At 58.4% G+C, this 24,910-nt stretch overlaps 1 protein-coding gene across 1 annotated transcript in view; it reads right to left on the bottom strand.

Moving 5' to 3' along the window:
* The window catches only part of FBN3 (fibrillin 3), a 60,096-nt gene extending 36,199 nt beyond the window's left edge, over window positions 1-23,897 (bottom strand). Inside the window, exons 1-33 of the mRNA XM_060094481.1 lie at window positions 23,765-23,897; window positions 23,382-23,501; window positions 22,743-22,927; window positions 22,468-22,577; window positions 22,258-22,340; window positions 21,563-21,661; window positions 21,207-21,302; window positions 20,867-20,962; window positions 18,893-19,090; window positions 18,657-18,782; window positions 18,394-18,519; window positions 15,805-15,957; window positions 15,562-15,693; window positions 15,031-15,186; window positions 14,842-14,961; window positions 14,597-14,722; window positions 12,969-13,091; window positions 12,570-12,845; window positions 12,240-12,293; window positions 10,356-10,481; window positions 10,142-10,267; window positions 8,865-8,984; window positions 8,614-8,751; window positions 8,455-8,505; window positions 8,058-8,183; window positions 5,621-5,845; window positions 5,317-5,442; window positions 4,834-4,962; window positions 3,679-3,804; window positions 2,623-2,748; window positions 2,171-2,293; window positions 1,876-2,001; window positions 765-890 (exon numbers count right to left, since the gene is read on the bottom strand). Coding sequence (XP_059950464.1) covers window positions 765-890; window positions 1,876-2,001; window positions 2,171-2,293; window positions 2,623-2,748; window positions 3,679-3,804; window positions 4,834-4,962; window positions 5,317-5,442; window positions 5,621-5,845; window positions 8,058-8,183; window positions 8,455-8,505; window positions 8,614-8,751; window positions 8,865-8,984; window positions 10,142-10,267; window positions 10,356-10,481; window positions 12,240-12,293; window positions 12,570-12,845; window positions 12,969-13,091; window positions 14,597-14,722; window positions 14,842-14,961; window positions 15,031-15,186; window positions 15,562-15,693; window positions 15,805-15,957; window positions 18,394-18,519; window positions 18,657-18,782; window positions 18,893-19,090; window positions 20,867-20,962; window positions 21,207-21,302; window positions 21,563-21,661; window positions 22,258-22,340; window positions 22,468-22,577; window positions 22,743-22,927; window positions 23,382-23,501; window positions 23,765-23,897 — 4,306 coding nt within the window. The remainder of the gene's footprint in view (window positions 1-764; window positions 891-1,875; window positions 2,002-2,170; window positions 2,294-2,622; window positions 2,749-3,678; window positions 3,805-4,833; window positions 4,963-5,316; window positions 5,443-5,620; window positions 5,846-8,057; window positions 8,184-8,454; window positions 8,506-8,613; window positions 8,752-8,864; window positions 8,985-10,141; window positions 10,268-10,355; window positions 10,482-12,239; window positions 12,294-12,569; window positions 12,846-12,968; window positions 13,092-14,596; window positions 14,723-14,841; window positions 14,962-15,030; window positions 15,187-15,561; window positions 15,694-15,804; window positions 15,958-18,393; window positions 18,520-18,656; window positions 18,783-18,892; window positions 19,091-20,866; window positions 20,963-21,206; window positions 21,303-21,562; window positions 21,662-22,257; window positions 22,341-22,467; window positions 22,578-22,742; window positions 22,928-23,381; window positions 23,502-23,764) is intronic.
* Window positions 23,898-24,910: the final 1,013 nt, after the last annotated feature.

Below are 24,910 nucleotides of genomic sequence, written 5' to 3'. Positions count from 1 at the left end.
ATTATGTAATTACGGCAAGTAGAATTATGTTCTCCCAAAAAAGTGTGTTCCAGTCCTAACTCCCAGAACCTCTGAATGTGGCCTTTTTTGGAAATAGGGTCTTTGTAGGTGTAACCAAAATCAGATGAGGTCATCCTGGATTACAGTGGGCTCAAAACCAATGACTGGCGTCCTCATAAGAAGAGGGAAATTTGGACACAGAGAGGAGAACACCCTGTGATGACGGACGTGGAGATTGGAATGGTGCGTTCAAGGATGCCAAGGACCAATGGCCACCACCAGAAGTGAGGAGAGAGGGATGGGAGAGATTCTCCCTCTGGGCCCCCAAGAAGGAACCAACCCTGCCGATACTATGATTTCAGACTCTGGCCTCCAGAACTGTTAATTCCAGAGAGAGTAGATTTCTGTGGTTCTGAGGCACCAGGTTTGTGGTCAGGGGTTTCAGCGATCCTAGAAAGCTAAAACAGGAACTACGGAAGTGTTTAAATGTTCATTCCTGTACCACTTAAGAGCATCAGGCTTGCATGCTTTGGGAACTGATGTGGATACTAAGGGATCCAGAGCTCCCCGCCGCAGAGCTGTTAAGGGAGCCCCAGGGGCACGTGATCGGATCCTAATTTTTGCTTTAACATGAGGCCCCACCAGTGGAAACGCGTAAGAATGAGGTCTGGCTGTGCTCCGCTCCAAGGGATGGGGCAGACCCCATGAACCCTAAGCTGGCCCCTCGGGGGCCCCCTCGCCTGCTCCACTGACCACCAGCTCACCAGAGCAGCCCGTGGCCCCCTTCCTGACGACGTAACCCAGCTGGCAGTGGCAGACAAAGGAACCCCTTGTGTTCTCGCAGACCCCATGGAGGCAGATGTAGGGGTTCAGGTCACATTCGTCCACGTCTGTGGGATGACAAGAGAGGAAGCAGGTGAGGGTGGGGATGCAGCAGCATTGCTAAGTGCCCTGCCACATGGGTCCCCTGCATCGGGGTTCTCTTTGCCCATCTTCAGGGGTGGGGAACTCCCCCAATTCCACCACTAGGCAGCCGCGAATATTCAGTCAACAGTCTACAGCACATATTCCGTGGAACACACCAGACACGCATTCCCAAAAGGATTTTATACCAATACATTTAGACAACGCTGAATTAAACAAAGCTAACTGGATTTTTTTCTCCTGCAGGCCTTTTCAGAGCCTTTATGCCAACGTGGATCTGCAAGAAGGGATGGAGGAAGCAGCATTTCTTATTTAACTTCGTCCTAAGCCCCCTTTTCTTCAGTGTTTCCTAAGACACCTGTGCTCGGGAATGCTTTAAGCTGCCCTGGACTGGACACATCTCCCTGGGAGGGTTATGATTTTTACTTCCTGGTACTTCCTCACGCTGGCCCCAGCTCTGCCCTGATGGGGCACCCAGTAGACATCTGCTCCCTGGGCCCCGTGACAACCTGCAGCCAGGACAGGACGGTGATCACGGCTCAAACAGCCTGGGTCCCCAAGCAGGGCTTAGAGAATACAGTGTCTTTCCATCTAGCTCAGCTTCCTCTGCAGAAAACCCCTTGGTCTGCAGTGATCCTATACATTGCTTTCAGAACAGGGCACACGCCTCTGTATGCACTGGGTACACGGTAAGTGTTCAATAACTGTTCATAAAATAACAAGGTTCAAGGGCCTCTGCTGCTGTGAATGAGATCCCATGGGTCTTGGTGCAGGGGCTCTAGGCACAGGTGGCCAGGAGCAGACTGCCAAGTGCAAAGCCTCATCTCCCCTGCCCGCGTGTGACGGGGATGGGACTGGCGTCTGTCTTGCCCACGTGGCCTCCTTGTGGAAGGCCTGGTGGGTGAATTGTGAAGCTGCCTCCTCCACCTGTATGTAGTCCCAGTTCCTCACCTACACACGTCCTCATGTCCAGCGTGGCCACAAAGCCGTCGTAGCAGAGGCAGTGGTGACCCCCCGGCACGTTGATGCACTGGCCCCCATCACAGATGTCCGGGTTCTCCTCACACTCGTCCACGTCTGGGGGAGCAGGGTGGGGGGCTGGGCTGCAGGCAGGCAGGGATGGAGGGGGAGTCCCAGGGACCCTGCTGCAGGGTCAGCGGCCTGTCCCGGGTCTGGCCAGCTGCGTCTGGGTCAGGAAAGGTGTGTTCCCCATCCCAGGTGGAGGGAGGGGGCCGCGCCCACCCACCTGCACACGCCCTCCCATCAGGCATCAGCGAGTAGCCGTGTCCGCAGCCACACCGGTAGCTGCCCTCGGTGTTAACACAGTGCACGTGGCACCCACCGTTCCCAGAGCGGCATTCGTCCAAGTCTGCGGTAGGCAGGGCGAGGTGGGGGTGTGGTGGGAGCGAGGTGGGTGGGCGTGGCAGGGCGGGAGTCAGGGCGAGGTGGGGGCTCGGCGGGAGCGAGGTGGGGGGCGTGGCGTGGCGGGAGGCAGGGTGAGGTGGGGGCGTGGCGAGAGTGAGGTGGGTGAGCGTGGCAGGGCGGGAGGCAGAGCGAGGCGGGAGCGAGATGGGGGCGTGGCGGGGGCGGGTCAAGCAGGGGTCTGACTAGGGGGCGGGGCCAGCAGAGGCAGGGACTTAGAGGGACTGCTGTGGTAGTGGGGGCCTCGGCTGGGGCTCGGGGCGGGCGCGGTCTCACCCACGCAGCCTTGGCGGTCAGGTGTGCTCTGGAAGCCGGCGTGGCAGGAGCACTGGAAGGCACCGATGACGTTGACGCACTGGCCGTGGGGACACAGGCCGTCACTCAGGGAGCACTCATCAACGTCTGCAGGGGGAGCACATGGCTGGTGGGGACAGCAGGTAGGGGAGGGGCCCCAGGGAAGGCCCGGCCTGTGTTCAGCCGCCATCTGCAGGACCCCGAGGCACTGGGACACGTGTGCACTCCGATGCATTCATGCTCCTGGCATCCACACGCCACCACAGGTGAGTCCACACCTCACCCTTGTACAAACACGCACCCACACCCAGATCCACGTGCACACCCACGTGCACACCCACAAGACCACGTGCATATCCACGTGCACACCCACAAGACTCACCCAAAACACACCCTTGAATATACACTCACCCTCAGCAGATAACACCCACACCCTGATCCATGCATCTACATCCACACAGCTCACACACAAACACACCCTCACACCCACTCACATGCAAACACAATCACCCTCAGTAGACACACCTTCACAGCCACATGCACACTCATAAGACTCACAAATACACCTCACACCCACTCATGCAAACACGCTCACCCTCACACACATGCACACCCACATGCACACAGCCCCATCCACAAACACACCCACCCGTGTGCACACATCCACACCTAGACACACATTCTCTCACAAGCTCACACAGATGCACAAACACCACATCCTCTCACATAAGAACACGCATCCTTGTGTAGACACTTACACACTCACTCACACAGAAACACCCATGTACACACTCACTCTTGTACACATTCCCAGATACACTTGCATGCTCACACACAAATACACACTCCCTCCGCCTCACACCCACGCACAGTCATATCACATGGACGCACAATGACCTGCACCCATACTACCTCATGCATGTGACCGCTCACATGCATAGAGACTGACACACGTGTGCACACATATACATAAGTATGTACTCAGGGAGATGCACAAGCACACACTCCCATCATCTCCCTCATGCAACCCACACTCACCCTCGCAAGCAGTGCCCTTGGCCACCAGCGCATGTCCAGCGGGGCACTGGCACTCATAGCTCCCATCCGTGTTGGTACAGGTGCCTCCCCGGCACAGCAGTGGGTCCCGGGCACACTCATCCACATCTGGGCGTGTGGAGAGAGAGAGGAGGTGTGAGGACGCTGACCTGGCAGGGTGTGATGTGGCTTGTGGAAGCTTCTCCCTGTGCCCCTCTCCCCCAACCCTGTCACCCTGGCTGAAGCCGAAAGGGCCTGGAGTTTGAGGACTCGGGTGACCCATGGGAGTCAGACTGGGAGGGAAGCTGGAATTCTGAGAATTATCAAGGACACAGGCTGACACTCCTGGAGCTGAAGGAGGCCCTGAGAAGCACCCCCTGTAGGACACAGAGGGAAGGCAAGGCCCAGCCCCTCCAGGCGTCAGCACAGGGAGTGGGGGACCTCACCACCCACCCCCCCTCTCCTCCCACTCCAGCCTCATGGGCCTCCTTCCACCCCTCAGATGCTGTTCCCCCTCCCACCCGGCCCTCCACACAGCAGCTCCTTCTATCCTTCACGTCCACCCCAGGGCCTTTGCATGCACTGTTCTTTCTTCAAGCTGCTCTTCAGCCCCTCTTCACCCCAATTACTCCCACTCTCTCAGCCCCACAGAATGGGATACATCCTAGGGGTCTATGCTCCCACTGCACCATATGGCCCTTCCAAGTGCTTATGACAGTGGCTATTTATTTTGCATTTGTCTGGGGATTTATTTTATTAAACATCTATCTCCCCATTAGGTCAAGAGCTCTGAGAAAATGGCCCTCTGCTGCCGAGCTCTCTGTGGTTCCCCTGAGTAGATGCACATGAAATGTTCACTGAATAAAAAAGTGAATGAAAGGGGAAGAGGCTCCTCTGTCCCGGGCCCCCTCCTCTTCTCATGCTACAAACCCCCGGGAGACCTGCCCGAATCTTGGTTCCCAGGCTTCTCATCTGAATGCCACACGCAATGTCCAGCAGCCTACAGGGATGATGCCCACACTCGCCATGTCCCAGATGGATCATGGCTTCTCTCTACTCCGGCCCCCTCCACCTACATCCATCACAGCAACGTCACCCCCATCCCTCGGCTCGGCCCTGAGACCCCCGAGCATCACCCTTCCCGGGGTGGCTGCCTACCCATGCAGTTCTTCATCATCATGAAGCCACTCTCGTAGCCATGGAAACACTCACACTCGAAGCTGCCCGGAGTGTTGACGCAGGTGCCCTGGCCACAGAGGTCAGGGGAGATGCGGCACTCGTCAATGTCTGTGGAGAGAGTGGGCACGGGCCGGGCCTCCACATCTGCAAACACCCAGGGGTGCACAGGAGCCCCAAGCTGCTGAACTGAGCCAGGTTAGCAGAGGTGCCGTGACTGCACCCCAGACGAGGGTAGGGAATTTCCTTCCAGCCTGGAGGCCCCTGGAGGCCGCCTCTCCCAGCCCCTCCTTTTATAGCTGGGATCCCGAAGGCCCAGAGAGGGTGTTGAGCTGTCCTTGCTCACAGAGCAGGCAGGTAGACAGGCAGGAAAAGGCCGGTTCTTGTCTTTTAGGTGCCTCTAGTTCATGGCCCCCATCCCTGTAGGCGCCCACCACCACCCAGGAGGCAGATGCGGGCACATACCTGTGCAATTCCTTTCCTGGGCATCCAGGGCAAAGCCCCCAGCACAAGAGCAACGAAAGCTGCCCACGGTGTTGCGGCAGGTGCCATGTGCACACAGCCCGGGGAAGGCTTTGCACTCGTTCACATCTGCAGCATGGGAGCACAAAACGTCACACTGCCCCGATGTCTCTGGGTCCCCACCTCCTGAGCGTTCACCCCTCTGGCCACAGATGTTTGCTCTCTCCCAAACACACGTCCCATCTCCAGGCCTCTGCCCACACTGTGCCCTCTCCCCATCCACCAGGCTCCCTGAGCCCAAACACACCTTTATAGAAAGGCTGGCCTGAGAGGAAGTCCCGGCTGGCAAAGCCCAGCCCCCGGGGACACAGGCTGGCAAACGCTGGGGACTCAGGCTCAGGGCACGCCTCGCACGCGGCCCCCCACGCGGCGCCCAAGGAGCAGCAGCAGACATCCATCCGGTACTTGCCGGGCAGGGCGGCCCCACATTCATCCTCATCCCAATGCAGGAAACAAAGCTCCAGGCGCACATCTGCAGGGAGGGGCAGTCACCAGTCCTGCCCCTGCCACACTGTGCCTGCCAGGACAGGCATTAGAGCCTCCTTCAGCAGCTTCTTCTGAAACTTCCTCCCCAACGGGAAGAGTGACTTCCTCATGCTGAGATTCGATATCATCCAATACTTCCTTTTTTTTTTTTTTTTTTTTGGCAGCGCTGTGTGGCTGGTGGGATCTTAGTTCCCTGACCAGGGATCGAACCTGGGGCCCCCAGCAGTGAGAGCACCGAGTCCTAACCACTGGACCACCAGGGAATTCCCAACAGTTACTTTTTTTTTGCGGTACACGGGCCTCTCACTGCTGTGGCCTCTCCTGTTGCGGAGCACAGGCTCCGGACGCACAGGCTCAGCAGCCATGGCCCACGGGCCCAGCCGCTCCGCGGCATGTGGGATCCTCCCAGACCGGGGCACGAACCCGTGTCCCCCGCATCGGCAGGCGGACTCCCAACCACTGCGCCACCAGGGAAGCCCCAGTTACATTTTTTAAATGATATAATCCAACAGTTACATTTGAATAATGGTATAATCCAAAACTTACACTATAATAGTAACTTGCACTGCTAGGTGCTTGCTATGTGATGGGCACTGTTCTAAGCTCATCAATCCATTGAATCCTCAAAATAACACCAAGAGGAAAATATTATCATCATGCCCATTTTACAGGCAAGAAAACTGAGGCAGAGAAGGGTTAGGTAGCTGACCTGAGGCCAAACAGTTAGTAAGAGGTACAGCGGGGTTCAAACCAGGCCATCTGGCTCCAGAGTGTGTGTGTTTAACCTGTAAAACTCCCTTAGAATAATCTGGGAGTGGATAAGCCTTCCTCAGCACCAGATGCGAGGGTCTAAGAATGGGGCTGGTTAACTACGGCCTGGGGTGCCAGACTCCTGTTTTTGTAAATAAAGTTTTATTGACACACAGCCACATCCATTTGTTTCTGTACTGTCTGTGGCTGTTCTTACACTACACAGCAGAGCTGAGTAGCTGCAACAGACTGTGAGGCCCCAAAAGCTGAAAACATTTACTCTCTGGCCCTTTGCAGAAACAGTTAGCTGATCCCTGGTCTAAGACAACTTCTCACTCTTTACAAAAGGAACATACGCTTAAGTGGGTCCATTTGAGGACAAGACCCTGTTACAGAATCTTTAGGAAAAAATAAAGATAAGCAGAAGTGCCATGACACACAGGGATCTGTCTTAAGCTCCCATGTACCCAGTGCCTTGGTCCAGGGCTGACCAGACTGAGCCATTTCACCTGGCTGTGAATTCAGCAATGGCTTTTTTTTCTTTACTCAAGTTACTTTCTTTCCTTGTTCACCTTTTGGAATCAGCAAGAAGACCCGCTGCACACCTGAAGCTCAGTTTAGAAGGAAATCGAAGTTGAGAAGGGTCATCAGGGTCCATCTGCCTGATGTTGACCAGGCTCCAAGGTGACCCCGAGGAGGCTACCAATGGATTGATGGGACTACAGGAGGAAAAGCTGATAGAACTCGGAGCACTACCTGCTGGCCGGCACATGCTTTTGGCCAAAAAATGTCCAGTTCAAGATGTTGATAGGGACAAAGCAAGAAGCCCTCATCGAGGGGGAAAATATCTCAGAGCCTTTGAGACTGAGGGTAAGCCATTCAGGGTGAGGGTTTGAGCCCTGGATGCTGAGGAAGGTTCACCAGCATCACTTACCGCTCATGCTAGAGGTGCCTCCTGCTCAAATCCCCCCGTGTAACCCTTACTCGGTAACAAGAAAGAATAAATGAAGGTTGCAAGTATTATTCCACGACACTTTGCCATCTGCAATGACCTTCCTTAGAAGGGCAGTTAAGAAGATGCATCCCGGGCTTCCCTGGTGGCGCAGTGGTTGAGAGTCCGCCTGCCGATGCAGGGGACACGGGTTCGTGCCCCGGTCCGGGAAGATCCCACATGCCATGGAGCGGCTGGGCCCGTGAGCCACAGCCGCTGAGCCTGTGCTCCGCAACGGGAGAGGCCACAACAGTGAGAGGCCCGCGTACCGCAAAAAAAAAAAAAAAAAAAAAGATGCATCCCCCAAAACTTTGGAGACACGTGGGCAGGTGGGCAGTGAGAAGAGGGTCCTGGAGGACCCCCGAGATCCCGCTTGTCCCTAGGAGGGGTCTCCAGCGCTGGGAGTGGAGGCAATGAAGGGCAGGGGGCCCGGCATGGGGACCCAGCCCGCACTCACCCACGCACAGCCGGCCCGTGGCATCCAACGTCAGGCCCTCAAGACACTCGCAGTGAAAGGAGCCAGCGGTGTTGAGGCAGCGCCCATTGGGACAGACTCCCGGGAAGACCTCACACTCGTTCACATCTGGGCAGCGGCAGGCAAGGAGGAGAGGCAAGGGCTGGAGGCTCCCAGGAGCTGTTCCCCTGGGGCCTCAGGACACCACGTGCTCCTTGAGGTGGGGGGAAGGGGCAGTGCCAGCCTCAGGGGCTGGCGGATCGCGGGGAAGACCCAGGTACCAAGGAGGGAGAATGCCTCAATCTCAAATGACTTCAGGGAGGGGCCCCAGGCAGCCCCCATGACACTCGCCCACGTGTGGCTTGGAGGGCGAACCGCAGAGGGTGGGGTTGGGGGTTACCTTCGCAGCTGAGCCCCTTCACACGGGCGAAGCCACGGGCACAGGCGGGGTCTGTGGTTGGGGAGAGGAGTCACTTTCTCCACTTAAACACAGGGGACCTGTTACCCCCCAGTTGTCCCGATGGTGTGGGAGCCCCGGAGCCCCCCCCCCAGGCATTACCCATGTCACAGCGTTCGCAGGGGCTCCCCCAGGCAGCCCCGAGCGTGGCGCAGCACTCGGACCGCAGGGTGGCTCCATGCAGGTTCGCCTCGCAGCGGCCATCCTGGACCTTTAGCCAGCAAGTGCCTTTGGTGCTGTCTGCGGGGAGGGGCTTGCTGTCTCACCTGGCGGGCCCACACCTGCACGCCGACCCGCAGAGACCCAGCCTACTCGGGGCATCGGGGTCCCCGCTGCTCCGTGGGGCCTCTCACCTAAGCACACGGTGCCAGAGGGTCCCAGGCGGCTGCCGGGGGCGCACTCGCAGGCGTAGGAGCCGGCCAGGTTGCGGCACACACCGTTCACACACGGATTGGACAGGCACTCGTCGATGTCTGCAGGGACAGCCCCCCCCAGCCGCCCCACCCCCCAGCGAGTCCTGAGCTGCAGGAATGGGAACCCCCCCTGACCAGGGGCCCCTCCTCCCCACGGCTGCCAAAGTCCAGAGGCAGGGGGCGCAAGCGGTTAGAATACAAGGGAACGGACTGCGCAGGCTCAGACACACGTGAGTTTGCACTGAATCGTCTTGTGCACCTGCACAAGCACGCTGACGTGCAGGGTCCTGGGAGCGCACACAGGTAAAAGTGCAGAGGGATAGGCACGGTGGGGAACCGTGGCCCTCAAAGGGTCGGTCCTGGCACAAGACAGGTGAGAGGCAGGAGGAAACCCCAGAGGGGATGGAGGCCTGGGTGTGGCCAGGGTCGGGGAGGGGTGTCAGCTGGAAAGAAGACAAAAGGACCAGGGGAGGGGTGGGGCCAGACGAAAAGCTTGTGTGTGACTGTGTGTGTGTGCGTGTGCAGGTGTCTGTGAGTGCCAAGGGATCTATGTGATGGGCAAGGTCATCACAACAAAGTGTGTGTGGGCAATGGTGAGCATGCACAATTGAACATGTGTATGTGTCAGTGACTGCACGTGTGTGAGAGGGAGGATGGGCACGTATTCTTGTGTATAAGCGTGAGTGTGTATGAGCATGTGAGTGCACAACTGTGCAGGTATATGAGAGTGTGTGTGACTGCACACATAAGTGTGTGTGGCTGTGAGCCTAAGTGTGTGAAAGGGTGAGTGAAAGAATGTGGGCACACACATCTTTGAGTGTGTGCACGTGAGGGTGTGTGACTGTGGGAATGTCTGTGAGTGTGAATATGGGTATGTGTGTTTTGTGTACCGGTGTGCGTAACTGAGTGATCATATGCACCCATGTGTGAATGTCAGAGGATCTGAGTGTCTGCATAAGGGTGTGCCTTTGAGGGTGTAACTGTGGCTGTGAGCATGCGTGTAAAGTGTGAGAATAAGTGTGTGAATGTGGGTATTGTGTGTGTACCTATGTGTGTAACTGTGAGACTGAGTATGAACACATGTATGCCTTTGAGCGTGTCTGTGTGCGTGAATGCAGGTACACATGCGTCTTTGAGCACGTGTGTACCCACAGCATGCAGCGTGCATAAGTATCTGCATGTATGTATGCGTGGCTGTGTGCCCCGGGACCCTGTACCTTCGCAGGTCTCCGTGTCTTGCCAGAAGCTGAAGCCCTGGGGGCAGGAGCAGCTGTAGCTGCCAGGGCTGTTCCGGCACCGCCCGTTGTCACACAGGAGGCTGTTGAGTGCACACTCATCCACATCTGCAGGGTGAGGGGGAGAGAGCGGGGTGAGGGGTGTGCAGTGGGGGTGGCCCACCCACCTGCCCGTCCACTTGCCAGGCACGCTCACCCATGCACTCCTTGCCGGCTGCGGCTGCCTCATAGCCCAGGTTGCAGATGCAGCGGTAGCTGCCCCGCAGGTTCTCACACATACCGTTGGCACAGACATCAGGGTCGAGGGCACACTCGTTGATGTCTGCACCAGGAGGAGGGCGTCAGCAGCTGCCCTGGCTCCCTGGAGGCTCCAGGAGCCATGTCCCCCGGGGCCAGAGCTCCAGCCTAGACACTGCCTCCTTCCCCTTGAAACCAGGGTTTCTCAGCACTGTGGATATTTGGGGCCAGATCATCCTTTGCCGTGATGGGGGGCGTCCTGTGCATTGTAAGATGTTGAGCAGCATTCCCAGCCTTACCCAGGAAATGCCAGTAGCACCCTCCCAAATATTTGTCCAGACATTGCCAAATGGCAATGTCGGGAGGGGGGCAAAACTGTCCCCAGTTTGGAACTCATGGAACAGATGTTTATATGGCAGCAACATAATTTTGAAAAGAAAAGTGCAATCATAATCACTACCATTATAGGATGTTTACTATTTTGTGCCAAGCATATTAGCCCATTTGATCCTCACAACATCCCTGAAATGGGTCTTACCGTTATCTTCACTGTACAGACAAGGAGGCACAGAGACAGTAGGTAACTTGCCTGAGGTTATTCAATCAGTAAATAGTAGGGCCAGGATTCGAACCCACGCATCTGGCTCCAGAATCTGTCCCTTTAACTGACAGGGGGTGGGGGAGGGGTGGACATCTGTCCTGCCCTGATGGCCTAGCAGTGGATGGGAAATGTGACTATTCTAAGTCCTTTTATTTCTTGCTCAGGCAGAAAGGCTGTTTCAGGAAGGGATGGTGTCATAGGTTGGAGTCCTAACTCCCAGGATCTCAGCATGTGACTTTATTTGGAGACAAGGACTTTACAGAGGTGATCCAGTTAAAACGAGTTCATTAGGGTGGACCCGCAATCCATTCCAATATGACTGTATCCTTATAAAAGGGGGAAATTTGGGCACAGACGCACAAGAAGAACCCCACGTCAAGAGGAAGGCAGAGGGGTAATTCCCTGGTGGTCCAGTGGTTAGGACTCTGCATTTTCACTGCCGAGGGCACAGGTTCAATCCCTGGTCGGGGAACTAAGATCCTGCAAGCTGCACGGTGTGAAAAAAAAAGATGAAGGCAGAGGGCGTAGGGATGAATTAGGAGTTTGGGAATAACATACACAATACTATATATAAAACAGATAACCAGGGCTTCCATGGTGGCGCAGTGGTTGAGAGTCCGCCTGCCGATGCAGGGGACACGGGTTCGTGCCCCGATCCCGGAAGATCCCACATGCTGCGGAGCGGCTGGGCCCGCGAGCCATGGCCGCGGAGCCTGTGTGTCCGGAGCCTGTGCTCCGCAACGGGAGAGGCCACAGCAGTGAGAGGCCCGCGTACAGCAAAAAAAAAAAAACAAAAACAGATAACCAACAAGGACCTACGGTAACTAACAGGGAACTCAATATTTTTAATAACCTATAAGGGAAAAGAATCCGAAAAAGAATAGATATGTATGTATAACTGAATCACTCTGCTGTACACCTGAAACTAACACAAAATTGTAAACTTAAAAAAAAAAAAAGATGAAGGCAGAGATCAGGGTGATGCTTCTACCAGCTGAGGATTTAACAGTGAAGTGCCAGAAGCTACGGGAGAGGCATGGGACAGACTCTCCCTCACAGCCTCGGAAAGAGCCATCCCTGTTCCCACCTTGATCTCGGACTTTTAGCCTCTCCAGAGCTGTGGGAGAATAGACGTCTGCTGTTGAAGCCTCCCAGCCGGTGGTACTTTGTTACGGCAGCCCCAGCGACATGACAGTGCCCAACCACGACCCCACCCCTCTGTCCCAGCACTGCCCCGCTCACCTCTGCCATCCGTGGTGATGCCAAGACCGCTGCTGCACAGGGCCTGGAACTCGGCTGGAGTGGCGGAAGCAGAGCGAGAGGGGTCACTGGCCATTGCCGAACCCAAACCACGCCTAGGATGTGGCCCCTTGGAGCTGAACGAGGGTCTGGGACTAAGATGCCCCCCCCAATGGGAAGAGCAACTTCCTTCCGCGTCTTCTGGGGGAGAGAAATCCCCACCCCCCCACCCCATAGGAGCCAAGCCCCCCACCACTGTCCCCTCCTGCCCCCTGGGTGATCAGAAGCAAGAACTAAAGGAAAGCGGGTGGAGGTGGGGTAGCCGACCCTCACCGGAGTTCTTGGCAGGACACAGCTGGCAGGGCTCCCCAAACCCGTGGCCGGGGCTCGCACAGCAGCACTCGGATTTGGTGACGGCACCGGGGAAGGGGCGGGCACAAGAGCCCTTGTCGAGGGTCCCGTAGCATGTGCTACGCACGTGGGTGTCCACGCACACGCGGCCATCAGCACCCACCGCTAGCCCCCCCAGGCAGTGGCAGCGGAAGGAGCCCTCCGTGTTGGTACAGTAGCCGTTCATACAGATGCCTGGTGTCTGGCACTCGTCGATGTCTGTGGGGGGCCGTGGGCAGCTGCGACAGGTCCCAGTCCCCCGCCACCCTGCCCTTGCCGCCTCCCCTCACCTCTTCCTCCCCAATCCCCATCTCTCCCCTGTGGTCCAGCCTCCAGCCTCACCCACGCAGTGGCGGCCACCGGGCGCCAGCAGGAAGCCAGGTTTGCAGAGGCACGAGAAGCTGCCGTCCTCATTCAGGCACACTCCGTTGGCACACATGGTGGTGGTGGCACACTCGTTGTGGTCTGGGGACACCGGGAGAGGATGGTTCCCAGCGTCCCAGCAGTCACCCCTCTTTGGGCCAGCCCTGCCAGGTAGACCAGCCCCGCCCCTCACTTTTCCAGGGACCCTTCCCAGGGCAGTTCGAGCCTGACAGGACAAAATGTGACTGTCGGGGACTATGTCGACTTGGATATAGTGAACTGCTGGAGTGTGAACTCCCCTGGGGCAAGACTGGGGCTACTAGCTCGAGTCTGCATCTTCCATCCTGGCACACCGTAGGTGCTCCATAAATAGTTGTTCAAAGTCGAATACATGAGGTGTGGTGGTTACACAACATTGCACTAAATGCCACCAACTGTTCCTTTAAAAATGGTTAAAATGGTAAATATGTTATGTATATTTCACAATAAAAAATGCAAAAAAAAAAAGGAAAAAATGAGGTAGTGTTTGCATGACTTTATGAATGTACTAAATGCCACCAAACTGTTCCTTTAAAAAGGGTAAGGGGCTTCCCTGGTGGCGCAGTGGTTAAGAATCCGCCTACCAATGCAGGCGACATGGGTTCGAGCCCTGGTCCGGGAAGTTCCCACATGCCTCAGAGCAACTAAGTCCGTGGGCCACAACTACTGAGCCTGTGCTCTAGAGCCCGCGAGCCACAACTACTCAGCCCGCGTGCCACAATTACTGGAGCCTGCGCGCCTAGAGCCCACGCCCCGCAACAAGAGAAGCCACCACAATGAGAAGCCCATTTGCAGCAACGAAGACCCAAAGCAGCCAAAAATTAAAAAAAAAAAAAAAAAGAAAGATGATGGTAAAATTATAAAACAATGAATTAATCAAAATTACTTTCAGTAGGTGATATCTAACTAATAAAAAACAATGCAAATAAAAATAATGATTTATGCACAGACATAAATTATTATACCTAAAGTTAATGCTAAGAAAATAGCTAATTTAATAATCAACTTTCTAAATGTATCTAAAAATCAATAGAAAGTAAATGCTCTGCCAAAAAAAAAAAAAAGAATGAAAGGAAGAAAATCCTTCCTGATGAAGGAAGACTGCAAGGCAGGTCTCCTCAGAGAGCGTGACAGAAAAGAATAAAGGGAGTCCCCGGTGGCCCCTACAAGCTGTGGGGAGCTTGGGTGGCACCCCCATACCCCACAGGGAGCCTGAGATCGGGGCGCTCTCCACGGTCCTGACCCACCTCTCTCAGAGGCCAGACTCTCTCAAGGACAGGTGAGGGGCCATGAGTCAGGGGCAGGAGCAGACAGCTGATGGCATGGTCTTACCCCAGAGGCCCCTTCCTGGGATTCAGGGAATGTATTCAGGAAGGAGAGAATGAAGGAGTGAGTAGGGGCTGGACAGACCACAAGGAGGATCTCAGATGGGCTGGTTCGGCTCAGAAAGGGAAGCAGAGGACCCACCCGTGAGAAGGGAGGTGGGTGATGCAGCAGGAGTGGCAAGATGCAAAAGGCAGCTACTGGGGCCCAGAAGCCGCGTCCCCACCCACTCACCCTCAACTCACCCACACAGTGCTTGCCATCGGGGCCGAGCTCGAAGCCCGCATTGCAGACACACTGGAAGCTGCCTGCTGTGTTGACGCAGCGGCCGTGGTGGCAGAGGCCACTGCTGGCGATGCACTCGTCCATGTCTGGTGGGGAGGCAGGTGGGCAGTCAGCAGGCATCCTCCGAGCCCCCAGGCTCTAATTCAGATGCAGGTTCCATCAGCCAGGCTCCCGGTCACCCCCACTCTCCAATGGACGGCCATACCCACGCACTCCTGCTTGGTGAGCGTCGCCTGAAAGCCCTCCCAGCACCGGCAGTGGTAGGAGCCGGGGGTGTTGATGCAGTCTCCGTGGTGGCAGGGGCTGCTGGCACACTCGTCCACGTCTGCAGGCAGAGGACCCTGAGCCCCAGCTCCCCCGCCCCCAGCCCACCCCTGCCCCAGCCGCTGCTCACCAATGCACTCCCCTCGAACGTCCTGGGTGTAGCCCACGTTACACTCGCAGCGGTAGCTGGAAGAGGTGGGCAGGCAGCGGCCATTGAGACACAGGTTGGTGAAGTGTCGGCAGATGTCAATGGTCTGGTTCAGCGTGGCTGTGCCTGTGAGTAGGGCTGACGTGGGGCACCCGAGCATGTGCTGGCCCCCTGGGTCTGGACCTCACCTCCGGGTTCAGACACCCACTCAAGAAGCTGGAACCCTACCCCAATGGCGAGGCTCTCCCACTTCAGCCCAGAGTCCTGCCCTAGATTCACACCTCCACCCTGGCTGAGACCCCCAGCCCTCCACCCCAGCCCTAGACCCTCACCCAAAACCCAAACCTTGACCTGGAGGCCTGGATCCCCAATCTACCCCCAGCCCCAGACCACTGTCAGTACTTTCATCCCTACTGCCCAGGCCAGGACCCACACTCCAAAGCCCTGACTCTCTGTCTCTGAGGCCTGGACCCCCTTCCCCCAAGGGAGGAGTCTTGGATCCCAAGTCCTCACCAACGTTGGTGTCACCAAGGCCCAGGCTGGGAACCCCACGCCCACTGGGTCCGAAGCCAGGGAGGCCGGGGAAGGGGCCTGGGTAGGGGGGCAGCAGCGGGAGCCCCAGGGCACACAGTCGCTGGAACTCATCTGCAAGGAAGCGGGGTTGGAGGCCAAGCCTTCGGTTGTGCCCCGGGATCCCAACCCGCAGGCCAAGCTCTGGGGTCAGAGGAAGGTGGGAGGTGGCCCCAGGCCACTCACCAGAGCCCCGCGGCGGACACAGCTCAGGGGCCGGGCCAACTGCCCAGCACCTGCCCGTATCACAGCAGCACTGCCTATGGGTATAGCGGCCAGCGAGGTCTCCGGCACAGCGGCCCACGATCAGCGCCGAGAAGCAGGTGCCGGTACGGTGGTCTGCAAGGGGGTGGGGGGTCGGGAGGATCTGTTACCAGACTTCAAATCCCAGCTCTACCAGCACCGTCTGCAGGACAGAACTCCTTGCCTCTCTGCGCCTCAGTTTCTCCATCCATGGATAGGAGATGCTCAGAGCACCCACCTCACCTCGGTAGAGTGTTGCAGAGTGCACTGTATCTGGCACGTGGCCCATGCTCACTGAGTGAGGATCTTATTACCAGGATTTCCAAATTACCCCCGGGAGGGAGACTTAGGCTCATGCTGAGCAAAAGTGTCCCAACATCTAAAGCTGGCATTGTTAGGAAGCTCCCTGTCACTGTGGGTATTCAACCACACTGAGGAAGACCCCTGGTTCAGGGGGCTGCCCCGGTGAGAAGTCATGCTGGGTGCTCAAGCAGAGATGCTGGGATCTGTATCTGTGTGTCCCCGCCTACCAGCCCTGGGCATCCTGGGGAAACCTAAGAGGCTGTGAATTTGAGGAGGGGCTGGGGGAGCAGACTGGTGGACTGATGGCTGCAGCTCTTGGGGAGACTGAGGCAGAGACTCCCCAGGTACGAAAACCACAGACGCTTCCACTATGCCCTCGAGCCTGATGGCGTTACACGGTGATCGTATTTCTCAAGCTCTGACTCCAAAAGAGCGTATTTTTAGTTTTGAAAACCCACAAAGGTTGGCCAGTGGCCCACAGCGGAAAAACCCCTCCCACCAGCCGGGAGGGCCCTTGCAGCTGTCCCTGAGCTGCCCGAGGCGGAGAAAACAGAAAGCGTTTCCACCTCCCCAGCCATACCCCATGCACCTGGCGGGAGGGTAGGGGGGGTGGTCCCCAGGTGCATGTGTGGGAGTCGAGGCTCTGCACTCCCAGCGCCACCCCTGGCCCACGAACAGGACTGGGCCTGCCCAGGCAAGAAGAGGTCAACAGACTTGTTCAAGGTCTCACAGCTGCTGGAGAGTGAGGCGGGATGGAAATCCAAATCTCTGAACCCCAGGGGACCTGACCAAGCAGCTGCTTCTCAAGTAGGGAAGATGAGACAAAATGTAAGAATTTTGACAAAAATGATGCTGCCTTTGCTTATTAAGCACCTACTGTGATCAGGCCCTGCTAAGCAGTCACAACCCCAACTTCCCTGCTCCCCTGTCTTTGTGAATGTGTATTGAGTGCCCCCTACATCCAGCCCTGGGCAAATCTCTTCATAAATTGTTATTTAATCCTCCCCATGTGGTTCAGTACAGCCATTATCTCCGTTTCACAGATGAGGCAGCTGAGGCCCAGAGAAGTTAAGTCACTCGCCCAAGGTCACAGAGTATGCAAGCAGCTTAAGTAGCAGTTGGAACTCAGGACTGAATTCCAAGCCCATGTTCAGAGGACACCTGACTTTGGTTCGCATCTAGGCTCTGCTATTTAGTAGTTGGGAAATGCCCCACAGTCCAGGGAACATGCCCAGAGGTAGCCTCCATGCCAGCCAAGATGGCCCCCGGAGGTAGAGGAATAAATAGGTCTGGCGCTGGCCATGGCACACTGGCAGAACTCCAGACACAATATTCCCTGTCCTGGCTGGTAGAGACCCAGCCTGAGAGGTCCGAGTGGTGCTGGAGACCTGCCAAGCCCACCCCACCTCCCCAAACCAAGACGCTGCCCATGCCCCACCACAAGTGTTCCTGGCCAGCCCTGTTGGCCACTGGCAACCTCTGACGTCTAATGACGAGCTCATCAAGACAGCAGGACAGGGAGTGAGAGCCCAAGGATCCTCCCGCCCCAGCCAGGAGGGTGAGCCTCCAGGGGGAGGCACAACCCAGACGACCCCTGACCGGGGTGGTCTGGGGAGCTGGGGTGTGGGTAGCTCTCTCTTCTGGACTTGCGGATTTGGCTTAAGCAAACCTCCCCTCTCTGGGCCTCAGTTTATCTCACACACAGTGTGGGGGAAGATGGGGTACTTTTAAAAAGTCTTCGGGAGCGGAAAGAGGGATACAGAGACGGGGCCAGAGAGGCTAATGGGCAGAAGAGCATAGAGACGGAGGCCAGATAACCAGATGGGCATCGAGATGGGGGCATAGAGGTGGGGGCTAGAGGGGCACAGCGGGGGGAGCCAGAAAGGGAAGAAAGGTGACCAGTGAGCCAGAAGGGCATAGAGTCCAAGGGGCAGAGGGGCACAGGAGGCCCGTGAAGCCAAGACACCGAGACAGGGGACCAGAGAGCTAAAGGGCATAGAGATGGGGCCTAGAGGGCCTCTCAGACTGGGGTCCAGAGAGCACAAAGGCCAATGGGTAGGGAACCAGAATTAACGAGGGGATGGAAACCGGGGTCCAAAAAAGACAGAAGGACATAGAAATCGAAGGGCTAGAGGAGCCCGAGGGCCAGAGGGTTGCAGAGATAGATGAGCAGAGGGTCTGTCTCCTACCTGCCCTCTGCCCCTCCAGCCCCCCTGGGCCCTGGCTCACCCAGGCAACGGGTACCGTCCAGGCTGCTGGCATAACCATGGGGACAGGTGCACACGTAGCTCCCGACCGTGTTGGTGCAGTCGCCCCCGGAGCAGAGGCCTGGCACGCTGATACACTCGTCCACGTCTATGTAGATACATGTCCGGTTAGAGTCCAGCCCCCCACCAGCCTTGCCCCACCTCCACCTCCTCCTCCTTGCAGGGGAACCTGAGCCACCCAGAGCGGAGAGGAGGTCCCAGCTTGAACCTCTCCTGGTCGCCCACCTTCACACTTGGCGCTGTTCTCTCTGAGCTGGTGTCCAGCTGGGCAGTGGCACTCAAAGGAACCCACAGAGTTGACACAGCTGCCCCCCTGGCACAGGCCTGGGATAGCCTGGCACTCATCCACGTCTGCAAGGCAATGAGAGGCACGTCAGAGGGAGAAACCAAGGCTGCTGAGGGCCCCCACTCAGCCCTGGCTCCCAGGACCTCGGTCCTCACGCACTGGGCCCCCCACTCACCTTGGCAGGCCCCCGTGTGTATATTGGGGATGAAGCCCCGGCGGCAGGGGTGTGGCTGAGCAGAGCAGAGCTCACATGGGAAGCCCCAGGCCCGGCCCACAGTGGCACAGCAGAGCGCCTTGGTGCAGACGAGGCCTGTCAGCTGGTGCTGGCACCCCTCCAGGCCCACTCGACCAAAGCAGGGCCCTGTCCGGTAGTCTGCAGGGCAGATGCATGTGGGCAGCTGGCCTCAGGCTGCCCCCACCCCATAGTCTTCTGCATTTCCATCCCGGCAAGCCCAACTCAGGCCTCTACCTCTCTCGCCTGGACCACAGCGGTAGCCACCTTCCCAGCCTCCCTATACCAACACACCAGGTTTTTTTCCTGACCTCAAGCCTTTACTCATACTGTTCCCCTTCCTTACCTGATGAACTCCTATTCACCCTTCAAAACCCTTTCTCTCCAAAGCATTCTCCAACCAACCTCCAAGAGAGGCCAGGACCTCCAAGCCTACAAAGCCCAGGGCGTGTCTGGAGACCCCCTCCACTCCCCCAGGCCCACCCTCCCTTCAAGCCCGGGCAGGGACCCATGGATGCCCCGCTGGAGAGCCTCTCTCATCCTTGAGCACACATCTGGCTCTGCCAAATCTCCCAGACCCAGCATCCGCCCAAATGCTCTGAACCCACAACTCTGCATCCCTGACACGCCCTCCCCAACCAGCTGAAGGTGGTCTCATTAGTCCCCCCACCGCCGTGCACAGGCCCAGATGTGACTTCCTGGCTCCATCCTCCAGATGGCTCCAATCAAGGGGCTGGCACTGGACCAAGAGAAGCCCCTTCCAGAAGGAGACGCCAAAGCCAGCCCCCAGGCCTGTATGAAGGAGGGGAGACCCGCGACAGTCCTGACTTCCTAAAGCAAAACACGGCCCCCAGAATCTCACCTCAGTCATCCAGGACCCTGGAACCCCACTCACTCCTGCCTAGGCACCCAACCCTGCCTCTCTCTGGGGCCCCCACGCCCCCTCCAGGCCTCTCCTCTCCCACCCTCTCCACTAACCTTCATTTTCCCTCAGCCATCCTGACTGCTCCCCAAGTCAGCCTGAATTCCAACTCTGTTTTCTTGCCAAATCCAGTTTCCAAATGCTCACTCTCAAAGCCAGGTAACCCCCAGCCCCTCCAGCTTCTGATTCATGGCTATACCCTCTCCAACCCGGCTCCGGCCACAGATGGGCCTCCATCCCCAGCAGCACCCTTCACACTGGGGTGAGTCCCAGGGTCCTGCCCATTTTTTGCCTTCCCGGGCTCCTTGGACACACAGGGCACTCTGATGGCTCCTACAGCTGCAAAACTCGCCAGCCCTGCTTTTGTTCACTTTCTCATTCTCAGCTGCCCATGGCCTCCATTTCTCTGGTAGACCCTTAAATCGCCCTCCCTTTTCTTACCCAAGAACCTCAACTATCCTCTGGGCTTCAGCCCCGTGGATGGGGCAGCCCCAGGCCTGGGTGTCCAGCTGCCTCCTGGGTGACCCACAGGCTCCTCGGCCAACACTGAGCCTCAGGGTCTTCCCCCTCCCTACCCCCAGCTGCACCACCTTCCCTCCAGTTTTCAGAGCAGACCTGGGATTTGTCCCTGCTTCCATGCCTCCCCTTGCCCACCCCAGCCCCCAACATCCAACTTCTCACAAAACATTGTTCTTTCCACCGTGTTTGTCTTGGTAACAGCCTCCCAGCAGGTGACCTCCACCCACCTCAGCCCGTGGGATCATTTCAACAGGATGCAACATGAGGGGGCGTGTCCATCTCATGAACTCCGACTTATCCCTTCTACAGGAAGCCCTCCGTGACTCCCTTCCCTGGAGCACAGTTTCTCTGCCCTTCACAGCAGCAGGGACAGCAGGAAGGAGGTCAGCTGGACCCTCCCAGGGCCTGGCCACGTCTCAGGGGCTGCCAGGAAGCCCTACTCCCCCCAAACCCCTGCCCCACGCTCAGCTTGGTACCTTTCTCACACTGAGGCCCCATGAAGCCGTACACACAGGCACAGCGGTTCGGCCCGATGCAGCGGCCCCCGTTGTGGCAGCCGTGGTCACAGACGGCTGTGGAGGAAGTGGGGGGGTGTGGCCTGAGGTCCCCCAGCAGCAGAGGGAGCTGGGGCCCGGGCGAGCCCTCCTTCACACAGGAATCCCCACGATCCGGCCCAGACCAAGAGATAAGATTGTGACAATGAGTGTGTCCCCTCCAATCCTGGTCCCAGAGGAGTGACCCGTGGGAGGTGGGCAGGTGGCAGCAGAGACCTGACCTCTGGGGTCCCAAGCCCAGGTGTGCGTGATGGGTACTCACGTTGCCCACACACGGTGCCCGTGTAGCCTCTCTGGCACAGGCAGGACTCCCCTCGGCAGCTGCCCCCATTCATGCAGCTCACACTGCACCCCGACCCTGCGGGTGGGGAAGAGGGACACACAGGAAGGCCCCAAGATGCATGTACAAGGCGTCAGCCTGGCTCTGGTCCTTCAGCAAAACCAGCCTGGGCTCCCAGAAGCTTCGGGAAGCCTCTCACCTTCTCTTCCCACCCCTGGGGCGGTCACTTTCTTTCTTTATTTTTTTTTTAAGCTTAAACCCAGGCTCCCTGAGTTGGGAGCGCAGAGTCCTACCCACTGGACGGCCAGGGAAGTCCTGGGGGGTCACTTCCTGCTCACCTCGGCTCACCCTGCAGCTGGGGGCCAGCTTCCCATCAGCACAGGCGCACAGATTGGGTCGGGAGCAGAAGCCCTCGCCGCAGGCGTGCCTACAGACCGCTGGAGAGTAACAGGCGACGGTCAAGGCCAGGACCCGAATCCTCCGCCATCCCCACCCCATGGGTGCCCCGGGGGGCCGAGGCTCTGCTGGAGCCATTGGGAGACAGAGGTGCTCTTTGGGCCAGAAATGCTGAGTAGTCAGGACAGAAGCTGGAGGTGCTGGGGCACTGGCTGTACTGCTGGGGAAGAGGCGAGGGGGCGTCTCCTGGGAGCAGAGTCGGATTCTAGACACATTAGAATGGGGTGCGCGTGGGAGTGGGGAAACAGAGAGATTGCGAGAGACACACACACACAGAGAGAAAAAGACAGACACAGAGAGACAGAGACTCAGAGAGAGACCAAGACAGAAAGAGACAGAGACTGAGACAGGCAGACGGACCAACAAGCAGACAGACACAGGGAAGTTGTACGACAAAGAAACACGGCGGGTGGCCTGGGAGCCTGCAGACAGAAGCAAGGGCCATTCCTGTGGCTTAGCCAGACGTCCCAGGCCAAGTCCCCTTTTAAACAAGGCTGGACTTGCTGGCAGTAAGTAAGAGAACTGCCCCAGTGTCCCCTGCCTGCACCCCCCGCCTCCGGAAGGAAGCGACACTCACGCACGACACACTGGTTCCCACCGGGCAGCGTCCTCCAGCCGGGGCAGCAGTAGGCATGAAATCGGGAGCCACACACATTCGGCCTTCAGGAGAGCAGGCATGGCTGGTGAGCCCCTGCCCAGCTGGACATCCCCCGGGCCTCATCCCCCCCACCTAGCAGGACAGCCCAGCCCAGCCCACACCCCAGGGGCTTCTCGGCATCCCGGGTACCACACACCCCTGCAAGAAGCCTGGGCTGCCACGCCTGCGCACACGTCCGAGACCTGCAGGCTCCACGGCCCCATCCCAACGGCCTTGGACACCCGCCACGCACGACAGGGCTGTCCAGACAAGCAAGAGAAGAGCCAAGGGGTCCCGGGCCATGGTGTGGGTGCCGGCCCCTCTCCTTGTCAAGCACAGACCCTCCAGAACCATGACGTGTCCCTCGGAGGCTGCAGAGAGGAAGCAGAGTCAACCTCAGCAAGAAGCCCTTGGCCACGGGGCACCCAGGAGAACCAGAAGCAGTGGGACCGCTGCCGGGATGGAGAAACTGGGGGCTTGTGGGAGCCCAGGGAGGCATCCAACCCCGACCCGCAAGCAGGTGAACAGTCAGGGGAGGCTTCTCGGAGGAGGTGTGATGTCTCAGCGATGGAGTCATCCAAGAGAAGGGTGTCGGGGCAGACACAGCACACTGAGAGCAGAGGCAAGAAGACTGTGGACCGCTGAGTGGAGGGGAGGGGGTGGCAGGCAGCCAGGGTGTTTCAGGAGTGCATACCTGTGTAATGGAGCTTCTACTTGTACATCAAGGGCAATGGAGAGCCCTTGAAGGGCTCTAAGTGGGAGGAACAAGGGCGAAATGGGTGTTTGATGGAGTGTGGAAGGATTTGCACGGGCCCCAGAGGAAGCATGCAGTTGAAGAGGCTGGGGCAGGCATCCAGATGAGAGGAAAGGATTCCAGGAGCAGGGGGCACAGGCTGGAACTTCCCAAAGGACAGACCACCCCTCTGCCCAGAAGGGAAGGGGCAGCTTTTGTGCCCACTTCACAGAGGAGCAAACAAAGGCCATCACACATTTAGCGAGGAGCTGAGTGGGAGCTGAAGCCCAGGCAGAGGGGAGGGAGGGGAAGAAGATCAAGGGTACCCTACCCTCCAGGAGGTGGCTGGCTCTCTCCAGGACCTGGAAGGATGGGAGGGAGGCGATGGGGACACGGCCACTCCTGGCAGAGGAGATGACCAGGCAAAGGTTAGGAGGATGGAAGCTGAACCCTCAGGGAACAAAAGGCAGACCAAGTGGCCTTCATGGGGGGGGCCCCTTTCAAGTCCCACTTTCCGCACCAGGGAGAAGAATTGGGCCTGGGTGCAGAAGAGACGGGGAGTCTGCTGTGTGCCCTTGGGCCAGTGGCTGCCCCTCTCTGGGCCTTGGGGTGACATGAGAGTCTAACCAGGTGGTCCCAAGGTCCTCAGAGAAGGAAAAGACCTTTTAACCAGGTGGTCCCAAGGTCCTCGGAGAAGGAAAAGACCTTTGTCACCTTTGACGGGGAAGCGAGAAAGAATCGGCCCGGCTGGTGAGGGGCACCCCTTTCTTGCTCCCAGGCTGTCCCGGCTGGTCTGCACTCCGAGGACGCCTTCTCTAGGCAGACTCAGGGCCCACGGGGCCTCCATCTCCGGCCTGGCTTGATCCAACTCCTCCCTCACCCCCTACTTTGCCTGAGAACCGAGCCCGGGAGTTTGTGGAATGAATGAGCGGGGGGACGGCGCGCACTGCACGGGGTAACTGAGGGAGGGGGGGACGGGAAGCGAGGAGTCCCGGGCTCCGCCGACGAGGAGGGGGCACGCGTCCTCAGAGCCCGCCAGCCGCGTTCTCTACCGGGCAGAGCCGGGGACGCAGGCCCAGGAGCCGCGACCACGCTCGGCTCCGCCCTCACCTGCGGGTCAGAGCCCGGCTGTGTCCGCCGCCCGCGCCCGCACCCGCACCCGGGCCGAGCCCCTCCCGCCCGCGCCAGGTCCCCGCGCCCCACGCCGGCGCCGAGCGTAGCGCAGGGAGGGGAAGGGGCTGGGTCCGGGGCTGCCGGCTGCAAACAAAGGAATCCCCTCCCCCTCCGTCCCCCTGGCCCCCTCCTCCCGCCCTTGCCTCCCCCCCACCCGCTGCTCTCCGGTTTCTCCGCCCGCCGATGGTCCCGCGCTTCCCCTACCTGCCAGCCGGCGCGCGTGGAGGCAGGCGCGGCGAGCGGACGCGCGGGGCTCGGCGTTGGAGGGTCGGTTCGGCGCGGCGCCGGGGGCCCGGGGCGGGAACGCGAAACCGAGAGGCCGACCCCGCCGAGTTCCCAGCCCAGAGCTGCCACACGGGGGGAGTCGGGGGCGGGAGGAGTTGGGGGAGGGCGCGTTTGCACCTCTGAAGCTCCCGGGGCGGGGGCCGGGGGCTCCGATGCCGGGCGGAAGGAGGGGCTGGAGCTGGGGGAGGGCCTGGGGCTACGGGAGAAACTCCGAGGGGCTGAAGAAATGGGATGGGGGGCACAGAGCCGTAGGCGTGGGCTGAGACGCGGCGTGGGGAGGCTGGGGGGACCACGTTTTCAGATAGAAATTGAGTGGTGGTGCCGTGAGATGGGGCTGCGATTTGAGGTGGCCTGGAAGAGAACCAAGCTTGAAAGGTCCTGGGACTCACCTGGAGGCCCACT

Source organism: Mesoplodon densirostris, chromosome 3 (assembly GCF_025265405.1).
Source record: "Mesoplodon densirostris isolate mMesDen1 chromosome 3, mMesDen1 primary haplotype, whole genome shotgun sequence".
NCBI classification, from domain to species: Eukaryota; Metazoa; Chordata; class Mammalia; order Artiodactyla; family Ziphiidae; genus Mesoplodon; species Mesoplodon densirostris.
The sequence above is the reverse complement of the archived record's forward strand: the minus strand, read 5'-3'. Positions and strand labels throughout refer to the sequence as shown.